Below are 18983 nucleotides of genomic sequence, written 5' to 3'. Positions count from 1 at the left end.
AGACAGAGATCAGGGGTTATGGGCGAAGACAGGAGAATGAGGATGAGAAACATATCAGCCATGATTGAATGGCTGAGCAGACTCGATGAGCTGAATGGCCTAAGTCTGCTCCTATGTCTTATAGTCTCATGATTTCCATTGGTGAAGGAATGTGAGACACAAGGGCAGTCTCAAGCTAAGGGACCAATCATTTAAGACTGAAATGGGGAGAAATTACTTTGTTCAAAGGGTTGTGAATCATTAAAATTCACTACCCCAGAGGGATGTTGAATATATTAAAGCTGAAATAGACATTTTTGGTGTCTCTAAATGAAGCATTTTGGGGAGCTGGTCGGATAAGTGGAGTTGAAACCCTAGATTAGCCATGATCGTATTGAATGGCGGAGCAGGCTCGACAGGCCATATGGTCTACTCCTGTTTCTTGTGTTGTAACTTCAAGTTGGCACCGCTCTTTTCAAAACAAATTAATAACTGGTGCTACTCCAAACATGTATCCAACACTCATTGAACCCAGATTAATCCTCTGGCTTGATGGTACATGTGACTCCAGACCCACAGCAATGTGGTTGACTCTTAATTGCCCTTACGGATGGGCAATAAATGCAGGCCCAGCCAGTGACACCCACATCCCATGAACAAATAATAGAAAATCATCATTAATTTCTGAGGAATGCCACTCGTCATTTAAGTAATCTTGAATCTGCATGGATATCCATTAAATGTATATTTTTATACTCATTCTCCCTTTGTCTGAGTGGGTCCCACCTCCACAACCCAAACTTATGCAGGGTAGGTGGATTGGCCATGCTAAATTGCCCCTTAATTGGAATTTTAAAAAAAATATCTATTTTTATACTGACAATTAATTGTCATTATCAATATGATGTAGAGCTTTATATATTACTATTGCAGAAAGAAGTAAAATTGTGATTTTTTTTTTGTATTTGTGTGATCCTGTTTGCTTTCTGATTGGCCTAGTTTAAGCATGTGCTATTATGAAAAATGAAAATCGCTTATTGTCACGAGTAGGCTTCAATTTCAATGAAGTTACTGTGAAAAGACCCTAGTCGCCACATTCCGGCGCCTGTCCGGGGAGGCTGGTACGGGAATCGAACCGTGCTGCTGGCCTGCTTGGTCTGCTTTCAAAGCCAGCGATTTAGCCCAGTGAGCTAAACCAGCCCCTATTATGTGTCACATACCTTGCCTAATCAGATCCCAGAATCATAAAGGACAACAAAAACTAAGGATCATGGAAAGATTACTCCGAGGAAGGCCTCTTGGTCCATCAGCTGTTCTCTGGTAGAACAAATCACCTCCCTGCTTCTTACCCCGAGCTCTGCAAAATGTAAACTATTACCTTTTTAGGAAAAATATGTATTTTTTTCTCAGCAACATCTCTCCAGTGGGGGATTGAAGCCACCAGACTCTTGCATGTCAATTGAGGATATAAAAAACAATTATATAAGGAGTAAATATATTTGTGTGCTCCACTATATTATTTTGTTGCTGCTTAGTTTACACACTATTCAATTAAATGTTTCTCCACCTGACCCAACTTGACTTATCAACTTCTCTGAACTAACGTTTCAGCCTTCTTGCTAGCTGCCAGCCTGACTCTTCATTTTTGCCACATGCACCCAACCAACTCTGAATCTGCTTCTCTCTTGATCTGTGAGCAACACCGTGGGAGCGATGTTGCTGTGTTTCTAATTTGTTCAAAATAACATTAACTCAAATTCGGTGATATGAGTGTGCCTGCAGTCCTTTTTTCTTGTTGTATCCAGTTACAGGATTCAAAAATCTGATCCAATTGGGATTTTCTAGCATGCCAGTAAACTTTACATCGGCAGGTCAAACCATAATGCATACTGTCGATGAGCCACTGATATGTTTAAAGCATTGGAACTAATTCGACTCAACAAATATGGAAAAAAGAATTGACGACTTCCTGTGGCGGCCATGGAGTGAGTGGCCAAACCAGGGAAGCTCCAGCTCGAAGGCGTGAATTTGAGCTCTTTTAACCCTAAAACGGAGAGTTTTGACGGAAAAGTGTAGTTGAGGAGAAGTTCACCCCGGGAGTGGCATGTCTGCTGGTTATCAGACCCTGCAGTAGAAGGTTAAAGACCTGGCCAAAGAATTGGAAGAGACTTTTGGCGCAGCAACAATTGGAAAGGTGATGGAGTGGGAAGGGTCGTTGCATGTTGGAAAACCTCGGATGGAGCAGCTGATGGCGTTAATTAAAGAGGAGTTCCGCCAACAAAGAACAGAGTTGCAGAAAGACCGATCGAAGGAGCGTTTGCACCCCTGCAAGGCTCGATGGAGAGAGTCGAGAAGTGCTCAGAGGCACAGGTGTCGCAGAGCCGGGTGATGTCTGACCATAATGATCGGATGGTGGCATTGTAGGTGGAGGTGGGGCTCCTGAGGGACCGTTGCAAGTCGTTAAGAGCAAATGTAGAGGAGCAGGAGAACAGATCTACAAGGCAGAATTGTGTATCATTTGCCTGCCTGAAGGTGTGGAAGGCGCGAGTGCTACGAGATGCGTCTTGAGGATGCAGGCGGGGCTGGTGGCGGAGGGGTTGCTGGACAAGGCCCCAGTGCATAAATCTCTAAGACAGGACCAAGAGCAGGGTAGCCGCTGCGGGTGTGATTGTACGGCTCCACAAGTTTGTGGAAAAGGAAAAGACACTGCAGTGGGCCAGGGAGAAACAGAACTGCGAATGGGTAGGGGAACAAGGTCTGAATATATCAGGACATTGAAGCGGAGCTGGCAAAAAGGCATGCTGGGTTTAACATGGCCAAGGCAGCTCTCTATTGACGGCAGATCAGGTTTGGGGTGTTGTACCCGGCGAAACTGTGGGTGAACTTTGAAGGCCTAGAGTACAATTTTGAAACCCCAGAGGAGGCCAATGACTTTATTAAAGAACATAAACTGGGGGAGAAGTGAACTTTGATGGAAGACGGAGGAGTTGGCATAATGGAGTTCAGAGTACGCAGGTAATTTGACGGGTGTGGGGGTGACTTTTATCGGGTGGGGGGATTTCAATATTGTGGTATTATTTGTTAACTAGTAATATGTTTGTAAGGGGGCAACTGCACCCCCCCCCCCCCCCCAACTTACTGCAACCTGTGTTGGTGTTTATTTTTCGGAGAAGGTGACCTGTGGTTTTGGATGTGCATTTTGTTTGTGTGGGGGAGCATGAGGTCCACAGGGAGCCATTTACACAGATCAAGGAGGAAAGGGAGGGGGTGCAAAGAGGAGCCTTCAGCCATGAGCTGCCATGCTGGCAGATCGTGCTGGTGACCGAAGGTGAGGTGGGAAAGAATGCTGTGAGGGTTGGCAGAGTTTGTGGGGGGTGGGGGTGGAAGAGCGAGAGAGAGGAGGAGTTGCGGCATGGCAGTGTTGGAGGGGAAGTGTGCTCATGGACGGAGAAGAGGGCCACCCTGGATGGGCCCAGTTTAGTGTGAAATTGAAGGGGACCGAATTAAGCAGTGGTTAGCACTGCTGCCTCGCTGCTCCGAGGTCCCAGGTTCGATTCTGGCCCTGGGACACTGTCTGTGTGGTGTTGACACATTCTCCCCCGTGTTCGCTTAGGTTTCACCCCCACAACCCAAAGATGCGCAGGGTAGATGGATTGGCCATGCTAAATTGCCCCTTAATTGGAAAAAAATAATTGGGTATTCTAAATTTTATGTTTAAATAAAGGGACCAAATTGGGAGGGGAGTGGAGGCGCAAACCTCTAAGTAAGGCTCATAACATGGAATGTGAATGGGCTGGTGAAGAGATCTCGGGTCTTTGCACACTTGAGAAGGTGGGGATGGTTTTTCTGCAGGAGAAGCACCTCCAAGTGAGGGATCAGGTTAAGTTGAGAAAGGGATGGGTGGGTCAGGTATTTCACGGGGAGTGGCCATTCTGTTGAGTAAAAAGACTGTTTGGAAGTGCAGGATCTAGGTGGGAGATATACGGGATGATGAGCGGGATGTTGGAGGGGGTGCTGGTGGTGCTAGTGAGTGTGTATGCGCCAAAGTGGTATGATGTGGGGTTCTTGAGGGGGCTGCTGGGAGCGATTCCGGACTTGCCACACATCAGTTGATCATGGGAGGGGATTTAGTTGTGTGCTGGAGCCACGGGTGAACAGATCAAGCCCCAGGTCAATGGGAAGGCTGCGGATGGTGAGAGAGCTGGAAGGGTTTATGGAACGGTATGATGGACCCGGAGGAGGGAGACTACTCCTTCTCGCATATGTACAAGGTATACTCCAGAATCAAATTTTTTATACTGAGCCGGGAGATGTTGGTGGGGATGGTGGGGGCAGAGTACATGGGAATTGTAATCTCGCACCACACGCTGCTCTGGCTGGAGGCTCAAGGCAGGAATAGAGGCCAGTCTGAAGGTTAGACTCGGTGCTGTTAGTAGACAAGGGGTTCTGTGACGAGGATTAAGGATTATGTGGAGTTGAACCAAATTGGGGCTAATTTAGGGGTGTTGCCATTTAGGGTGTTTTAGATATCTGGGGATCCAGTTGACCGGGGGTTGGCAACGTTGCACAAGTGGAACGTAACAAATTTGAAAGAGGAGATAAAGGAGGACTATAGGAGATGGGATATGGTACACCTGACGCTGGCGTACACCTGCAAATGAACTTCCTGCCTGCCAAGGTTCGGATTCGTATTCCAGACTGTCCCGATCTTTATTCCGAAGGCCTTTTTCCAGAGTAATATGGACGAGGAAGCTGGCACGGGTAAGGAGGGCCCTGCTGCAGAAGTTGCAGGCATTACATAAACTGCTGCACTGCTATTGGGCAGCGAATGTGGAAAAAGTGGGCTGTGGTGGGAAGGGAGGGGTTAGAATGAGTTGGGATGGAGGAAGAGTCCTGTAGGTGGTTCAGCATGAGGACCATGGTGACGGTGGCATTACTGCTGGAACCAAGAAGATATGCGGAGAACCCCGTATTCAACTGACCGAGGAGACACTTTAGGATGAAGGGGATGTTGGTGTCAACAATGTTGTGTGAGAACCACGGGTTCAAACCGGGGGAGACGGATGGTATGCACAGAAGGTGGAGAGAAGTGGGGTTGGTGAGGACGAGGGATTTATACTTGGTGGAGAGGTTCGCAAGTCTGGAAGAGCTGCAGAAGAGGGTAGAGCTCCCGAAGAGAAGTGAATGTAGGTATTTACAAGTGAGAGACTTCACAAGGAAGGTACGGAAGGTGATTTCCATTTGGAACGGTTGCTGCTTCCAGATGTGGGAGGGGAGGAATAGTGACGTATATGGGTGGCGGGGGGAGCACAAGTGGCGAGGTTCAAGGAAAAATGGGAAGAGAAGTTTGGGGGGGGTAGAGATAGGTTGTAGTGTGTAGAGTGAGGCGCTGCACAGTGTGAATTTGACCTTGCGTGCGAGGATGAGTTTGATATAGTTGAAGATGGTACACGGACTCGGGTGAGGATGAGTGGGTTCTTCTAGGGAGTGGCAGATGAGTGGGCGAGGGCCAGAAAGTCACGCACATATGTTTTGGGGCTGTGAGAAGTTGGAGAGATGCTGGGTGGGAGTGTTTGGGACGTTGGCAAAGATTGTGGGGGTGGAGGTCAGGCTGGACCCTTTGGTGGCGATTTTTGGGGTATTGGAAATGCCAGAGCTGATGGAGGGGAGGAAGGCTGATGTATGTGGCCTTGGCCTCTGGTTACCCGGCGAAGAATTTTGCTGGAATGACGGTCGACAATGCTGCCGAGGGTGGCGGCCTGGCTAGGGGACCTCGACGTCGCCCTCTGGTTGGAGGAGATTAAATTTGAATGGAAGGGTTCAGCGGAGGGCTTTGAGGCACAGTGGGACTTATCCGTGACCATGTTTGAGGAATTGTTAGTTGGGGGGAATGGGTAAAAAAGGGGACAGACTGTAAAATTGTGTTAGGGAGAATATTCCCCAGATTATTTATGTTTTTGTATTTTTGAATATGTTTGGAATAAAATACCCACAAAAAAAAATTGACGTCCATTTTACTATCTGTCTTTGGTTCATTCTTCATATCTGTCAGCTTATTCATTTACACCTTTTATAATGCACCTAGTATTAAATTATTGAATTGAAAAGAGTTTATCTTAAATAATAGACAGAGATCTTTTCTGGACATGTGTATAAATCTAGTTCATGTTAATAAATTAATCTCATTCAGTATTCAAACTTGATATGTTAGTGAAAATGCAAAGTTTAACTGTGAGGATAAATGCAACCATCCAGTGTTTAGGAACAGTGTCTTGTGCACCTTTTAGAAATTTGGAAATTTGTCTAAAATTAACTGAGATTTTCTGTGTGTGATAGCATTTCAGAAATTTGAACAAGCTATTTTGACAAATGCTAAATTTGGAAAATTCAATTTTCCTGCTTGTGTAGTTTCTTGGTTGCACGGCGTATTTGCTGTCCTTATGTTATACCTGTACGTGCGGTAGCACACTGTACCAGTACAATACTTAAATATATTTTAGAATACTGACCCAAGTACTGTGTCCACATCTGTATCTATTGTCTGTCTGCAATATATTCCAGTGCATATTGGCACTCTGTCCGCAGCATTCTAACTGTGTATGTTTGTTTATTAACACGCTGTTCCGAGTATTATGTGTGTACCAACACGATCTACTCCAAACTGATGCTTCAAGCTTACTTGCAATACTAGTAGTGTTCTCCAGGGATTGATGCTGGGCACAATACTGTTTATTATTTTTATTCCTCAATAGGCTTGCAGATTGTTAGGTGTTTAATTGTATGTCTCTTCGAACCATAAATAAGTTTTTTTTTATATAGGGAAGTTCCTTCAGCATCTGCACGTACAAGTTCCACTGTTACATTGGAAGCAGACACTGTGAGTCAGATCTCTGAGGCAGCTAGCCATGCCTCTGAGGAGGCCGATGAAGAGGAGGAAGTTCCAGTAACAGACATATATTTTGTGAGTATAACAATTGCTGAAATAAACATTTTTGATTGATTTTTATAGGTAGGCGAAACATCTTCAGTCAGTAAGATGGTATACAACGGAAATTTATGGAATGTGGACAGTCCGCTACCAAAGGAAGTTAACATTTTTGACAAGTGCACATGGTTTAAGAATTTTGTGCACAGTGATATTTGTTCATAAAGGGCACAGTTCTATTTCTACCTTCGTTAAGTATTTTTGAATATATTACTGTAAAAATGGAAGTATAATTCAGGAAACAACTAATGCCAGCAAAGTCCTGAAGTGAGAGACACCTCCAGGAAGACTGCTCACTTAAATTTGTGCCAGGTACATAAGCTGGTTTGTCCTAGCTTCTCCTTATAATTATGGTGATATCAGTTGTATTTTAAGCAATGAATCACTTTCCTTAAGCTGCACCATGCATAAGAGTTTTTTCAAATCCATCTCCATTTATCTCCTTCAGTAGTGTGTTTTAGAATCATTTGGAATTGGGCTATACAAAATTGAAACTGATTTGAAAGATTCTAAATGTTCTAAACTTGGTATGCCTTTGAGTGTCTGCAGTTATGGAGTATGAGCTGTGAAATTACATCAACTTTTATTTGCGGTCTTTATCTTTCGCATTCATCACAGCCAATCTAACAGCATAGTGCCCTGATGGGCTTTCATTTCTTGGGTAGTTTATGGTATTTGTTCTGCACCAAGTGAAGGCTCAAACCTGTGCACGTCTGTTGTTTGATGACCAGCTTCTGACTGTCCTGTTTAGAATGTGGGGCGGTAAACCCAAGTCTCTTTGGGATCAAAATGATTCCAAGGTGATATACCTGACTGGAATTTTAAACCGGGAAAACCCATTATGGCAATTATGGCAGATTTAGTAATCTGTGTCTCAGCTAGGCAGGTATGTGCAGAGCGCAAGGGCTGTTTTGATTGACTGACCTGTTTAACTTGTTAAAGTGACCTAGAAAGGTCGGCCTGTCACTCAGCACTAGGATGTTTTCCACTAGCATCTTCATAACACTAGTTTTGTGTATCTTAGATCACCCGCTCGAGAGATTAATTGTTTGTGTAATGCAATTGTTTACCACAGATTACATTTTTCAACATCAAAAAAGCTGATTGTTCCTTGTGTGAATGCTCTATTGTGACTCCTCTTTGCGGGGGTCATGGTTGAAGACAAATTAATTATCTTGCCGTCACCCTTAACCATTTGTCAATGGATATGGTCCAATTTTCGCACTGCCTGTAATTTCCTAGAAAATAAACTTCTTTCAAATAAGCTTGCTTGGACAATTAGGCTAAACATTTTGAGGAAGCATAGAAAGGAGTGCGATTAAAATTAGGCCACACTGTTCTTTTCCAGAGTGCCATAGTTCGTCGACCCCCTCGGCAAATAATTTAGAAATTGAGTTTTGTGACAGTTAATGTTATAACTAGGTACCTGGGACATTTTACTACATTTTTACTTTACCTTTTGTTGACATCAGCGCATCACATTTTCTTTCTTTTCTTTTTGTTTTCCTCATTTACATTGTTTTAATTCTTTCTTTCCATTCTTTCCACCCTTGCTTTCTCCTTTCCTGTTTGTGTTGTCTTTTTCTCACACCATCCAGTTTACGGATGGAAAGTACTGGATTTACTCTCCACGACGCAGTTGTTCCCGAGCCACTTCAATTTCTGATGAGAGTGTAAGTTGGTTGTATTTAAAGATCATCCTGAGTGTCGCCAAATCTACCTCCACCTCTGTTTTGTGTTCATCATTTGTGCTCCTAAATTTAGTTTTAAATATGTTTACCATGTCACCTTTATAAAAGTTTGAAACTTGTTTTCAGACCATGATAGTTATTGGTGGAAACATAGAACAGTGCTAAATCAGTGCGGAAATTTTGCATTTCCATTGCAGAAAACGTTTCTGCTTCACCAACACTAAAACTGGTGTGTCAATAAAGTTAGATTAGCAAAATGTCTACTGCTTGGCACCTAGAGGTGAAAAGAAAAGATTTCCCTAAAGGTTTATGCTGGTAAAATGCCTTATATATATTTTTCCGCACTCTATTAGATTTTGTCAGGATAATGGCGGACCCAAAGCTAGGAGCAACAACTATTTTGGCTGAGGGAGGGGTTGTGAGGGAAAGATGTTCTATGGGGAGGAGGGGGGCGTTAATTGTCTGAACAGGCATATCACCCGCTCCCCTGGACCTGCAGGCAGACTGCTAGTGTTTTACAGTGAGTCTTTCCATATGGTGGAGTGTGCAACCACCACTAATAACATACCAACAGTAGTGTGAAGCAGCCCTTAAGTGGTCCTTAATTGTTTGTCTTAAGAGACCGCCCTCCACCATCCCTGATTTACATGGCGTTGGGGAGGAGTGAGGTTTGACCTCGGTTGTCTTTCACCATTTTTGAGCCCCAGAGTCTAATGGCGGCTCTTCAATTCTTTGTTTTCTTTTATGTTAGATATTATGCAAATAAAATCACAGGTAGATACAGCTTTTGGTGGTACAAAAGCAAGATACTGTTGAAATAGGATTTGAATTCAGTACTTGGCAAGCTTAAAACATGCCATTCAAAACATTATTTCTGACAAGATACATGGGATCATCATTTTTGTTTTAAAATTTAGAATACCCAATTCATTTTTTTTCCAATTAAGGGACAATTTAGCATGGCCAATCCACCTACCCTGCACATCTTTGGGTTGTGGGGGTGAAACCCACACAAACACGGGGAGAATGTGCAAGCTCCACACGGACAGTGACCCAGAGCCGGGATTGTACCTGGGACCTCTGTGCCATGAGGCAACAGTGCTAACCACTGTGCCACCTGCTGCCTCATGGGATCATAGTTGTCATTACTTATTGCACATTTTCCTCCTTATCAATTTTAATCTGGTTTAGGGTATATAGAAATTAGGGACTGACAAAGATTTGAGTCCAGAAATGACGATTTTTCTGAAAAGGTTTAAGATTCAGAATATTCTTCAAACGTAAATGGCTTTATTTCCATATGAGTTAATTAGTTATGTTATTAAAAAGTTAAGTGATGAACAAAATATTCAGTATATTGCTCAAAAGATTAATTATTAACATGAGGTTACAAGTGAAGAGCAATATATCTGATACGTTCACTTTTTTCCATGGCATATTATCATTAATCAGAGAGCACCAGAAATTGAACAAAGTTTTGGAAAAAATTATATAAGAATAGCCTCCGTTTCTTATTCCTTCCTCTAGTCTGTGGTGCCTTTATCATTCATTTAAAACATTTAAACTTAAACTTAACCATGGTCAATGCCTCAATTAATAAAGTGTCATCAATGTTTGGATTTGGTTTGAAACCCGATATGTTTGATGGAATTAAATGTTCCCCATTTCCCTGCCATAAGCATCCTCTGAGATGAGTTTGTCCAATCTCAATTTAGTTGCTAGTGTCCATGAGCCAACAGTGCAAAAAACTATTTTGGCATTAAATTAGTTATCTCAAAGGATTATTGGGAAAAGGAAAATGTCGTACTTGCAGTAGAGGGTGTTTTACTGAGATTGGGATTGAAACACGTTGCTGGGGCAGTGTAGAGGGAGCTTCATTTTGTATCTAACGTGTGCTGTACCTGACTTGGGAGCACTGGATTGGACAATATCATAGAAGCTTTACACACTCACACCTATGTTCTGCTGGCCTTAATTATTGGGTGCTGACACAGGGTATCCTAAATTTATTGAAATAAAATACAAGTTCTGTGGTTACATCTCAGTGGAGTTTAAATAGATTGTGATTAAATCCTGGTCAATGCTCATTCATTTATATTTATGAAGTGACTGTTATAACTACAACTTCCACTTGATGAGATTTCTGTTAAATTTCTTCAAATATTTCATACTCAACAATAACTGAATTCTATCAAAATATTAGATACAATATCTGAGAAAATCCCAGTTGCCAATCAGTTGCACAGTTTCTCTTATAAGTATCATTAATTGCTCAATTGAATAAAGGGCAGCTCCTCCCCAGACAGTTAGGTTAATAACGTACCATAAAAGGTGTGAACGCATCAAGTGAAATGCACAGCCATTTGTTTTTTAAAATGCTCTCCTGTTTCATCCCTTCACTCCTGAAGAGCATCATGCTGTAGGAACAAATTTCCAAGTATGTGAATGTTGACGCTAGGTATCAGCAGCCAACTTGACCACCGTGTCCGATTCTGTTCTTGCACGGGGTCTGCGTGCCAGACATGTGCACTTACACACGCACTATACTCGATCACCTCATTCGCTTCATTCGTCGCATCAGAAGTTACTAACTAGTGATGGGATTCACATGTATTCTACTCCCATCTTGTCGGTCAACACCTGACCAATGTAGTTTCCCAACCAGCATGGCTGAGATCAGCTGACTGAACACAGCGTATGGATTGAGTCTGCTTGCTGACCAGAAACAATAAGAATTTCTTGCTCCTTTAAGTATAGATATAGTAATGATATACCTTGCTAAATGAGAAAGAGGTATGTATTCCAAAAGAGTTAGCAGTCTGCTGTGATTTGCAATATCAGTTCACAATTCCTTCATGCAAGTAATTTATTTTTGGGGGAATAATTTCTAGGAAGTACTGTTGATTTCCATTGAAGTACTATTAATAGCTAGAATGGAAGGATTGGTAGCTTGTTAGCATCTTGATTGGGCAAGAGAGAACATTATTGAACGCAAGCTAAATTTAGTGTTAATGGTTTTGTACCATGTTACCTTATTGTATGAAAATAAGACTGAATATACAATATTTTAAGGTAAATGTACGCATGCTAGAATTCAACATTTTGTGGGGATAATAACATGCGAGCCACTGCATCACAAAATGGTTTCATTGCTATCAGCAGTGCTGCTGACATGTTCTTTTTAGCCTTCCTGTATTCATGCTCTAGATATACATGTAACATATGACCTGTTTTTCACCTGTTACTGCCTTTCTTCTTCTTTTTGTTGCTTTCCATTATTTCTGTTCTTCTTGTGTCTTCTTGATTCCGGCTATTCAGTGTGCAGAAGAGAGGGTCTGGATTTACTCTCCTCTTCACTATGGCTCTCAAGTACGTTCAGTTTCAGATGGAGAAAGTGAAACTGTAAGTGTAATGTCCCGTTTCCTTCAAAAAACTTATGTTACGAGTAGGTACCGAAGCAGGTGTGGTGATATGTAGGATTAGTACTGAGTCGAATATAAAACTGCAAATGGGATTCAATTTATTTATGAACTTGTTCTCCTTTTGCCTTTGTCTATATATAAGCTGATAGTTATTGAATGAACAACACTTGGTGTGATATATGTGAAATAACCCTTCTCCTGTGCTTAGTGTTTGTCAAGCATGTACTTCCTCTCTTTGGAAGTAGACACATGTTACGTTTGGGTTACAATGAACATTCAACTCAGCACTAACGCAGGTTGCATGACTTTAGGTTTGATGACACCGGAAGGTATTTTAATAATGGTATTTTACTATGCTATTATTATTATATGGTAAAATATTCAAAGGCTTTGTGATCTCAATTTTTATCAGTTTTAAACCAACAGTATTTCCTACATGAGTAATGTTCTGAAACTTGAAACTTTAGAAGTTCCCAATCAGAAAGATGCAGTCCAAATTTAATTTAATATACCACCATGTTATTTTCTATTGCAAGGTCAAACCAGTGGTTGCTGTATTTTTAAACAGCGACTTTAGTTGCTGTAGTTGTTGACCAGTTTTATTGCAAAACAAAATCTGTTCTCCGATGAAGCTTCCGTATCCACAACATTTGAGTTGATACCATCTGTACATATCTGTAGTGTCCTCTTGGAAACTGATTGGACAAGAGTAATCTACAACAAAGTAAATAGAACACCGCCGGTAAACTGGAAAATAATAACTTCAGATTCTGGTCATTTACCTCCCAAAAGTTCCTTTTTCATAATTTCCATAGTCTTTCTATTTCCCTACACTCATTTGACCTCAATACAGAAAATCATAAAGGCACAAATGACACCAACTGCCTGACCTCCCCCCCCCCCCCCCCCCCCCCCCCCCCCCTCTCACCCCAACAGGCAGCTCCTTTCTTTCTCTTTCTCTCTTTCTTTCTCTCTCTCTTTCTTTCTCTCTCCCTTTCTTTCTCTCTCTTTCTTTCTCTCTCTCTTTCTCTCTATCTATCTCTCTATCTAGCTCTCTCTCTCTCTCTCTCTCTCTCTCTCTCTCAAATCCGCAGACTTGTTCATGCCTCGGGCTGAAAAAATGGAACTTTGATTCAAAAACACAGACTGCTTTTCCTAGTATCGCTCTCTGGGCACACTGTTCAAAATCCAGTGTATTTAACCCAAAACTGAATAGGCCCTAAGTGTATGACCTACCTGAGGGAGGATCTGTTTCTGAGATGTTTTAGGACACTTTGAGCTGAAAGTTGCCATTCTTGCCTGCAAAGGTTTTAGTTTTGAATGCAACTCTCATGAGTAATAAAATTGCGGATCAGCTCAGGCCTTGCACTGAGAGCCACCAGTCACTTTCCCACTTCCCGCTGCTCCTCTAATCACAGACTGTTGCTCTTCCACATTTGCTGCTGATTGCTGAGTAAACCTGTCAGCAAAAACTGGGAAGAGAACCAGCCTGGGATTGGAGGAGCAGCTCCTTGTGGAATCAGTCACTTACGCTTGGCTATATTTTGACCGGATACATAGAATCATACATAGAAAATAGAAGCAGGAGGGAGCCATTCGGTCCTTCGGGTCTACTCCGCCATTCATTATGATCATCGATACCCTGATCCTGCTATTCCCCCTATATCCCTTGATCCCTTTAGCCTCAAGAGCTATATCCAATTCCTTCTTGAAATTGCACAACATTTTCACCTCAACTTCTCTTTGTGTAGTGAATTCCACAGGTTCACCACTATCTGCGTGAAGAAATTTCTCCTCACCTCAGTCCTAAAAGGTTTACCCCTTATCCTCGAACTAAGGCCCTAGTTCTGTACTCCCCCACCTTTGGGAACATTCTTCCTGAATCTATCTGGTTTAATCCTGTTAGAATTTTGTATGTTTCTATGAGATCCCACATCACTCTTCTGAACACCAATGACTATAATCCGAACCAACTTATTCCCTCCTCATATGGCAGTCTCGCCATCCCAGGAATCAGCCTGGTAAACCTTTGCTGCACTCCCTCCATTCAAGAATGTTCTTCCTCTGATAAAGACACCAAAACTGCACATAATACTCCAGGTGTGGCCTCACTGATGCCCTAGTCAACTGTTGTAAAACATCTCTATTCCTGTACTCAAATCTTCTCTCTATGAAGGCTAACATACCATTTTTCTTCTTTACTGCATGCTGCACCTGAGCATTTTCAGCGACTGATGTTCGAGGATACCAAGGTCATGCTGTGCATTCACCTCTCTCAATTTAGGTCCATTCAAGTAATCTGCCTTCCTATTTTTGCTACTAAAGGGATTAACCTCACATTATACTGCATTTGCCCACTCACTCAGCCTGCCCAAATCCTGCTGAAGCATCTCTGTATCTTCCTCACAGTTCACCCTCTGACCCAACTTTGTACTATCTGCAAATTTGTAAATATTACATTTAGTTCCTCATCCAAATTATTAATATATAATGTGAACAGTTGAGGTCCTCGCACAGATCCCTGCGGCACCCAACTAGTCACTGCTTGGCAATTGGAAAAGGACCTATTTATTCTAACTTTTTGCTTCCTGTCTGCTAACCAGCTTTCTAGCCATCTCGACACTACCCACAATCGCATGTGCCTTAACTTTACATAGTAATCTGCTATGAGACCTTGTCGAAAGCCTTCTTAAAGTTTAAATAAACCACATCCACTGGGTCTCCCTGGTCAACTTTAACAGTTACATATTCAAAGAATTCCAGTAGATTTGTCAAGCATGATTTCTCTTTCATAAATCCATGCTGACTTGTCTGATTTATACTACGGCTTCCAAAATGCTATGCTATGAAATCCTTGATAATGGACTCTAGCAACTTCCTACTATCGACCTTGGGCTCACTGGTCTATAGTTCACTGTTTTCTCTTTACCTCCCTTTTTGAATAGCTGGGTTATATTAGCTACCCAACAATCTGTAGGAACTGTTCCAGAGTCCAAAGAATTTTGGAAAATGACTGCTAATGGATCTACTATTTCTAGGGCTACTTTGTTAAGTACTCTGGGATAAAGATTATCAGGCCCTAGAGAATTCTCCACCTTCAATTCCATTAATTTCCCTCAAACTTTTCTCTAATGATACTAATTTCCTTCAGCTCCTTACAAAGCCCTGTTTCTCAGAACGTCCGGTACACTATTCATGTCTTCCTTTGTGAAGACAAAAGTAAAATACAAATTTAGTTCCTCAGCCATTTCTTCCCCGTTATGAATTCCCCTGTTTCTGACCATGTAAGAACCTACATTAGTGTTTATCAATCTTTTTCTCTTTACATACCTATAGAAATTTTTACATTCAGTTTTTATGTTCGCTGCTAGTTTACTTTCATACTGTATTTTCCCATTCTTAAACGATCCATTGGTCTGCCTTTGCTGAATTTTTAACTGTTCCCGACCCTCTGGTCTATTACTTTTTCTTGCTAACTTCTATGCCTCTTTTTTGAATCTAATACTATCTCTAATTTACCTTGTAAGCCATGGTTTGGCCACAGTTCCCTTTCTCTACTCTTGTGCCAAATAGGAATAAACAACTTGTTCCTTAAATGCCTGCCATTGCCTGTCCACTTCCTTTCATTAATGTTTCCCAGTCCATCATAGCCAACTGACGCCTCATATCATCATAGTTACCTTTTATTAAGATTCAGGATGCTAATCATAAATGTGAAAAAGGAGAATAAAAATATTTAAAAAAAAAAAGATTCAGGACCCTCGTCTTAGACTCAACTACCTCACTATCCACCATGATAAAGAATTCTACCATATGGTCGCTCATCCCAAGGATTCCCTCAACTAGGTTGTCATTTAATCCTTTCTCATTCCACAACACCTAGTCCAGATTTGGCTTGTTCTCTTGTTGGTTCTTCAACGTATGGGTCCAGAAAACCATCCTGCACACACTCCAGAAATTCCTCCTCTATTGCACTGTGACTAATTTGACTCACCCAATCTATATGCAGATTAAAGTCACCCATAATCACAGATGTTCCTTTAACACATGGATCTCTGATTTCCTGTCTAATGCTATTCCCAACATTACCGTTGCAGTTTGGTGGTCTATATACCACCTCAACAAATGTTTTTTACCTGACGGTACAGATTCTACTTTGTCTGTGCTCATATCTTTCCTCAATATTGTATCAATATTTTATTTAATCAACAATGCAACTCCAACACCTTTTCCTTTCTCTGTCCTTTCGAAAAACTGAATAGTCCTCAGTTACCATCATTCGTCACCTTGGAACCATGAATTCGTAATCTCAACTATATCATATCCCTTTACATCTATCTGCTCAACTAATACATCCATTTTCTTTTGAATGCTCCAAGCATTCAGGTACAAAACATTAAGGCTTGTCCTTTTAATGTTCCTTGACCAGTTATACTATTTTCTACAGTGTCATTATCTGATACTGGACGTTGGTTTCTCTGCTTATCACTTTTCTTATTCTCCTTGCTTTGTTTTTCTGTTGTTATTCATTCCCCCTGCTCTGAAACCTAAATAGGCTCCCATCCCCTGCCACATTAATTTAAACCCTCCCCAACTGCTCTAGCAAGCTCCCCCCCACCCCGGACATTAGTCCTGGTCCTGCCAGGTGTAACCTCTCCGGCTTGCACAGGTCCCATCTCCCCCAGAACCGCTCCCAATGCTCCAGGAATCTGAAACCCTCCCCCTTCCTGTCTTCAGCCACATTCTCTTCAGAATGTTGGCCAACCCTGATTTATGGAACTCAATTACCAAAGAGTGAAAATTTTATTTTTCATTCCTAACTTCCCTCCACTTGATGTTTAAAGTCGGCACAATAGTGAATACTTTGCCAAGATCATAATTTTGCAAATCCTGGAGCACACAGAACAAAACTGCCCAGTCATGAAAAGATCAAGAACAAGAGGGCTCAAATTTAAAATTTGCAAATTAAGCCAATTTTTATGAGCGAAAACTGTGCTAGAACTCACTAAACTCATCTAGAGGCCCAGGCTAATGCTGTGGGGACATGGGTTTACCATGACAGCTGCCATAATTTGAAGTCGGTTAACAAAATCTGGAATTAGAATCCTAGATTATAGAATCATAAAATTTACAGTGCAGAAGGAGACCATTCGTCCCATAGAGTCTGCACCAGCCCTTGGAAAGAGCACCCTACCCAAGGCCCCACCTTCACCCTATCCCTGTAACCCCACCCAACCTTTTTGGAAGCGGGCAATTTAGCATGGCCAATCTACCTGACCTGCACATCTTTGGATTGTGGGAGGAAACCGGAGCACCTGGAGAAAGTCCACGCAGACACTGGGAGAGCGTGCAGACGTCGCACACAGTGACCCAAGCCGGGAATCGAACCTGGGACCCAGGAGCTCTGAGGGAACTGTGCTAACCATTGTGCTGCCGTGTTGCCCTATTACAAGCTAGTCTTGTAACCAAGATACTAACATTGATTGTCGTAAAAGCCCATTTTGTTCACTCGTCCTTTTGGTCATCTTTAGCTGGGCTCCAGAACCAGAGCAATGTGGGTGACTCTTCACTGATCTCCAAAATCACTGACCAAGGTACTCCGTTCAAGAGCAATTAGGAATGGGCAACAAATGCTGGCCTTGCCCGTCACGGCCACATTCCATGAAGTGATTTGAGAAAAATGTTTATCACACGGCAAGCGGTTAAGGTTGAGAATGCATTGCCTGAGAGGCAAGTTCACTGAAAGTATTCAAAATGCAATTAAGCTTATCTGAAAAGGAAGAATGTGCAGGGTTACAAGGTGGGAGAATGGCATGAAGTGAGTTGCTCATTTGGAGAGCTGGTGCATTCGCAGAGGACTGGAATCCTTTTGTGCACTGTAACAATTCTGTGATTCTGTAGTCTAATTAGAACACCTTGCATCCTCTTTCTCAAAGAATAAACTCACATTCGTAACCTAGTACAACTGTGTTCATGCTCTTAAACAGTCATTTTCTCCCAGTCTCGGAATTTAAAGCACTATTTGCAGCAAGAGCATGCAACCCACTTGCACTCCGTGCTGTTCCAATTCTGACTGGTGGTAGCTTCATAGAATCCCTACAGTGCACAATGAGGCCATTTGGTCCATTTGAGTCTGCGCCGACCCTTCGAAAGACCACCCTACCTAGGCCCAATTCTCACCCTATTCTTGCAACCCCACCCTAAGGGGAAATTTAGAATGACCAATCCACCTAATCTGCACATCTTTGGACTGAGAAGAAACCCACACAGAGACAGGCAAAATGTGCAAACTCCACACAGACCTGAGGTCTGAATCGAATCTGGGTCCCTGGACTGAGGTAGCAGTGCTAAACACCGTGCCACCGTGCTGCAGATTGGGTCTTTTCCCATGTTATGTGCACTTGAATATTTGTGTTAGAAAATTTGAGATCATGCAGCTTTGAATTACCTTGTGCATGAATTGTAATAAAGCAAGTGGTTGGTAGCCTGATCTGAAATATTGGATGTAGTTTGAAGGTTTAGTTACAAACTTATTTTTAATACATTCTAAAACAATATTGTCACAAGTTCCCAGGTTTCACTCGGACCCTTGATGTCATTCGGCCAAATGGATCACACTGTTAACAGAAATCTGTAAAAAATAATTTGCAATATTGATACAATTCTCCTTCTTTACAAATTTGAACAAACTTGTATATTCAACTTCTGCTAAAAAAACAAATAACATTCTGGCAATTTGAGTTATTTTAACGTTGGTTGCTTGTGAATTTTTATTGTTTTGTAGTTCAATATGTGCTTGGCTGTGGGTTTTCTACCAATATATCAATGTTTTTCTCCCTGTAAACTTCCACGGTGACTAATGTTTGTCTGTTGTCTTTATAGAGCATGGAAAATGTGATGCAAACT

At 42.0% G+C, this 18983-nt stretch overlaps 1 protein-coding gene across 4 annotated transcripts in view; it reads left to right on the top strand.

The window, feature by feature from the left end:
* pip5k1ca (phosphatidylinositol-4-phosphate 5-kinase, type I, gamma a) overlaps positions 1-18983 on the top strand; it is a 145595-nt gene that overhangs the window by 116395 nt on the left and 10217 nt on the right. For 2 of the 4 annotated variants that reach the window (XM_038777887.1, XM_038777889.1), the window contains exon 15: positions 6799-6940. In XM_038777887.1, coding sequence (XP_038633815.1) covers positions 6799-6940 — 142 coding nt within the window. Of the gene's footprint in view, positions 1-6798; positions 6941-8562; positions 8638-11973; positions 12058-18983 lie in introns of all 4 variants that reach the window. The other 2 variants (XM_038777886.1, XM_038777888.1) reach the window with 2 other exon arrangements.

Source organism: Scyliorhinus canicula, chromosome 18, assembly GCF_902713615.1.
Source record: "Scyliorhinus canicula chromosome 18, sScyCan1.1, whole genome shotgun sequence".
In the NCBI taxonomy this organism is placed as follows: domain Eukaryota; kingdom Metazoa; phylum Chordata; class Chondrichthyes; order Carcharhiniformes; family Scyliorhinidae; genus Scyliorhinus; species Scyliorhinus canicula.
The sequence above is the reverse complement of the archived record's forward strand: the minus strand, read 5'-3'. Positions and strand labels throughout refer to the sequence as shown.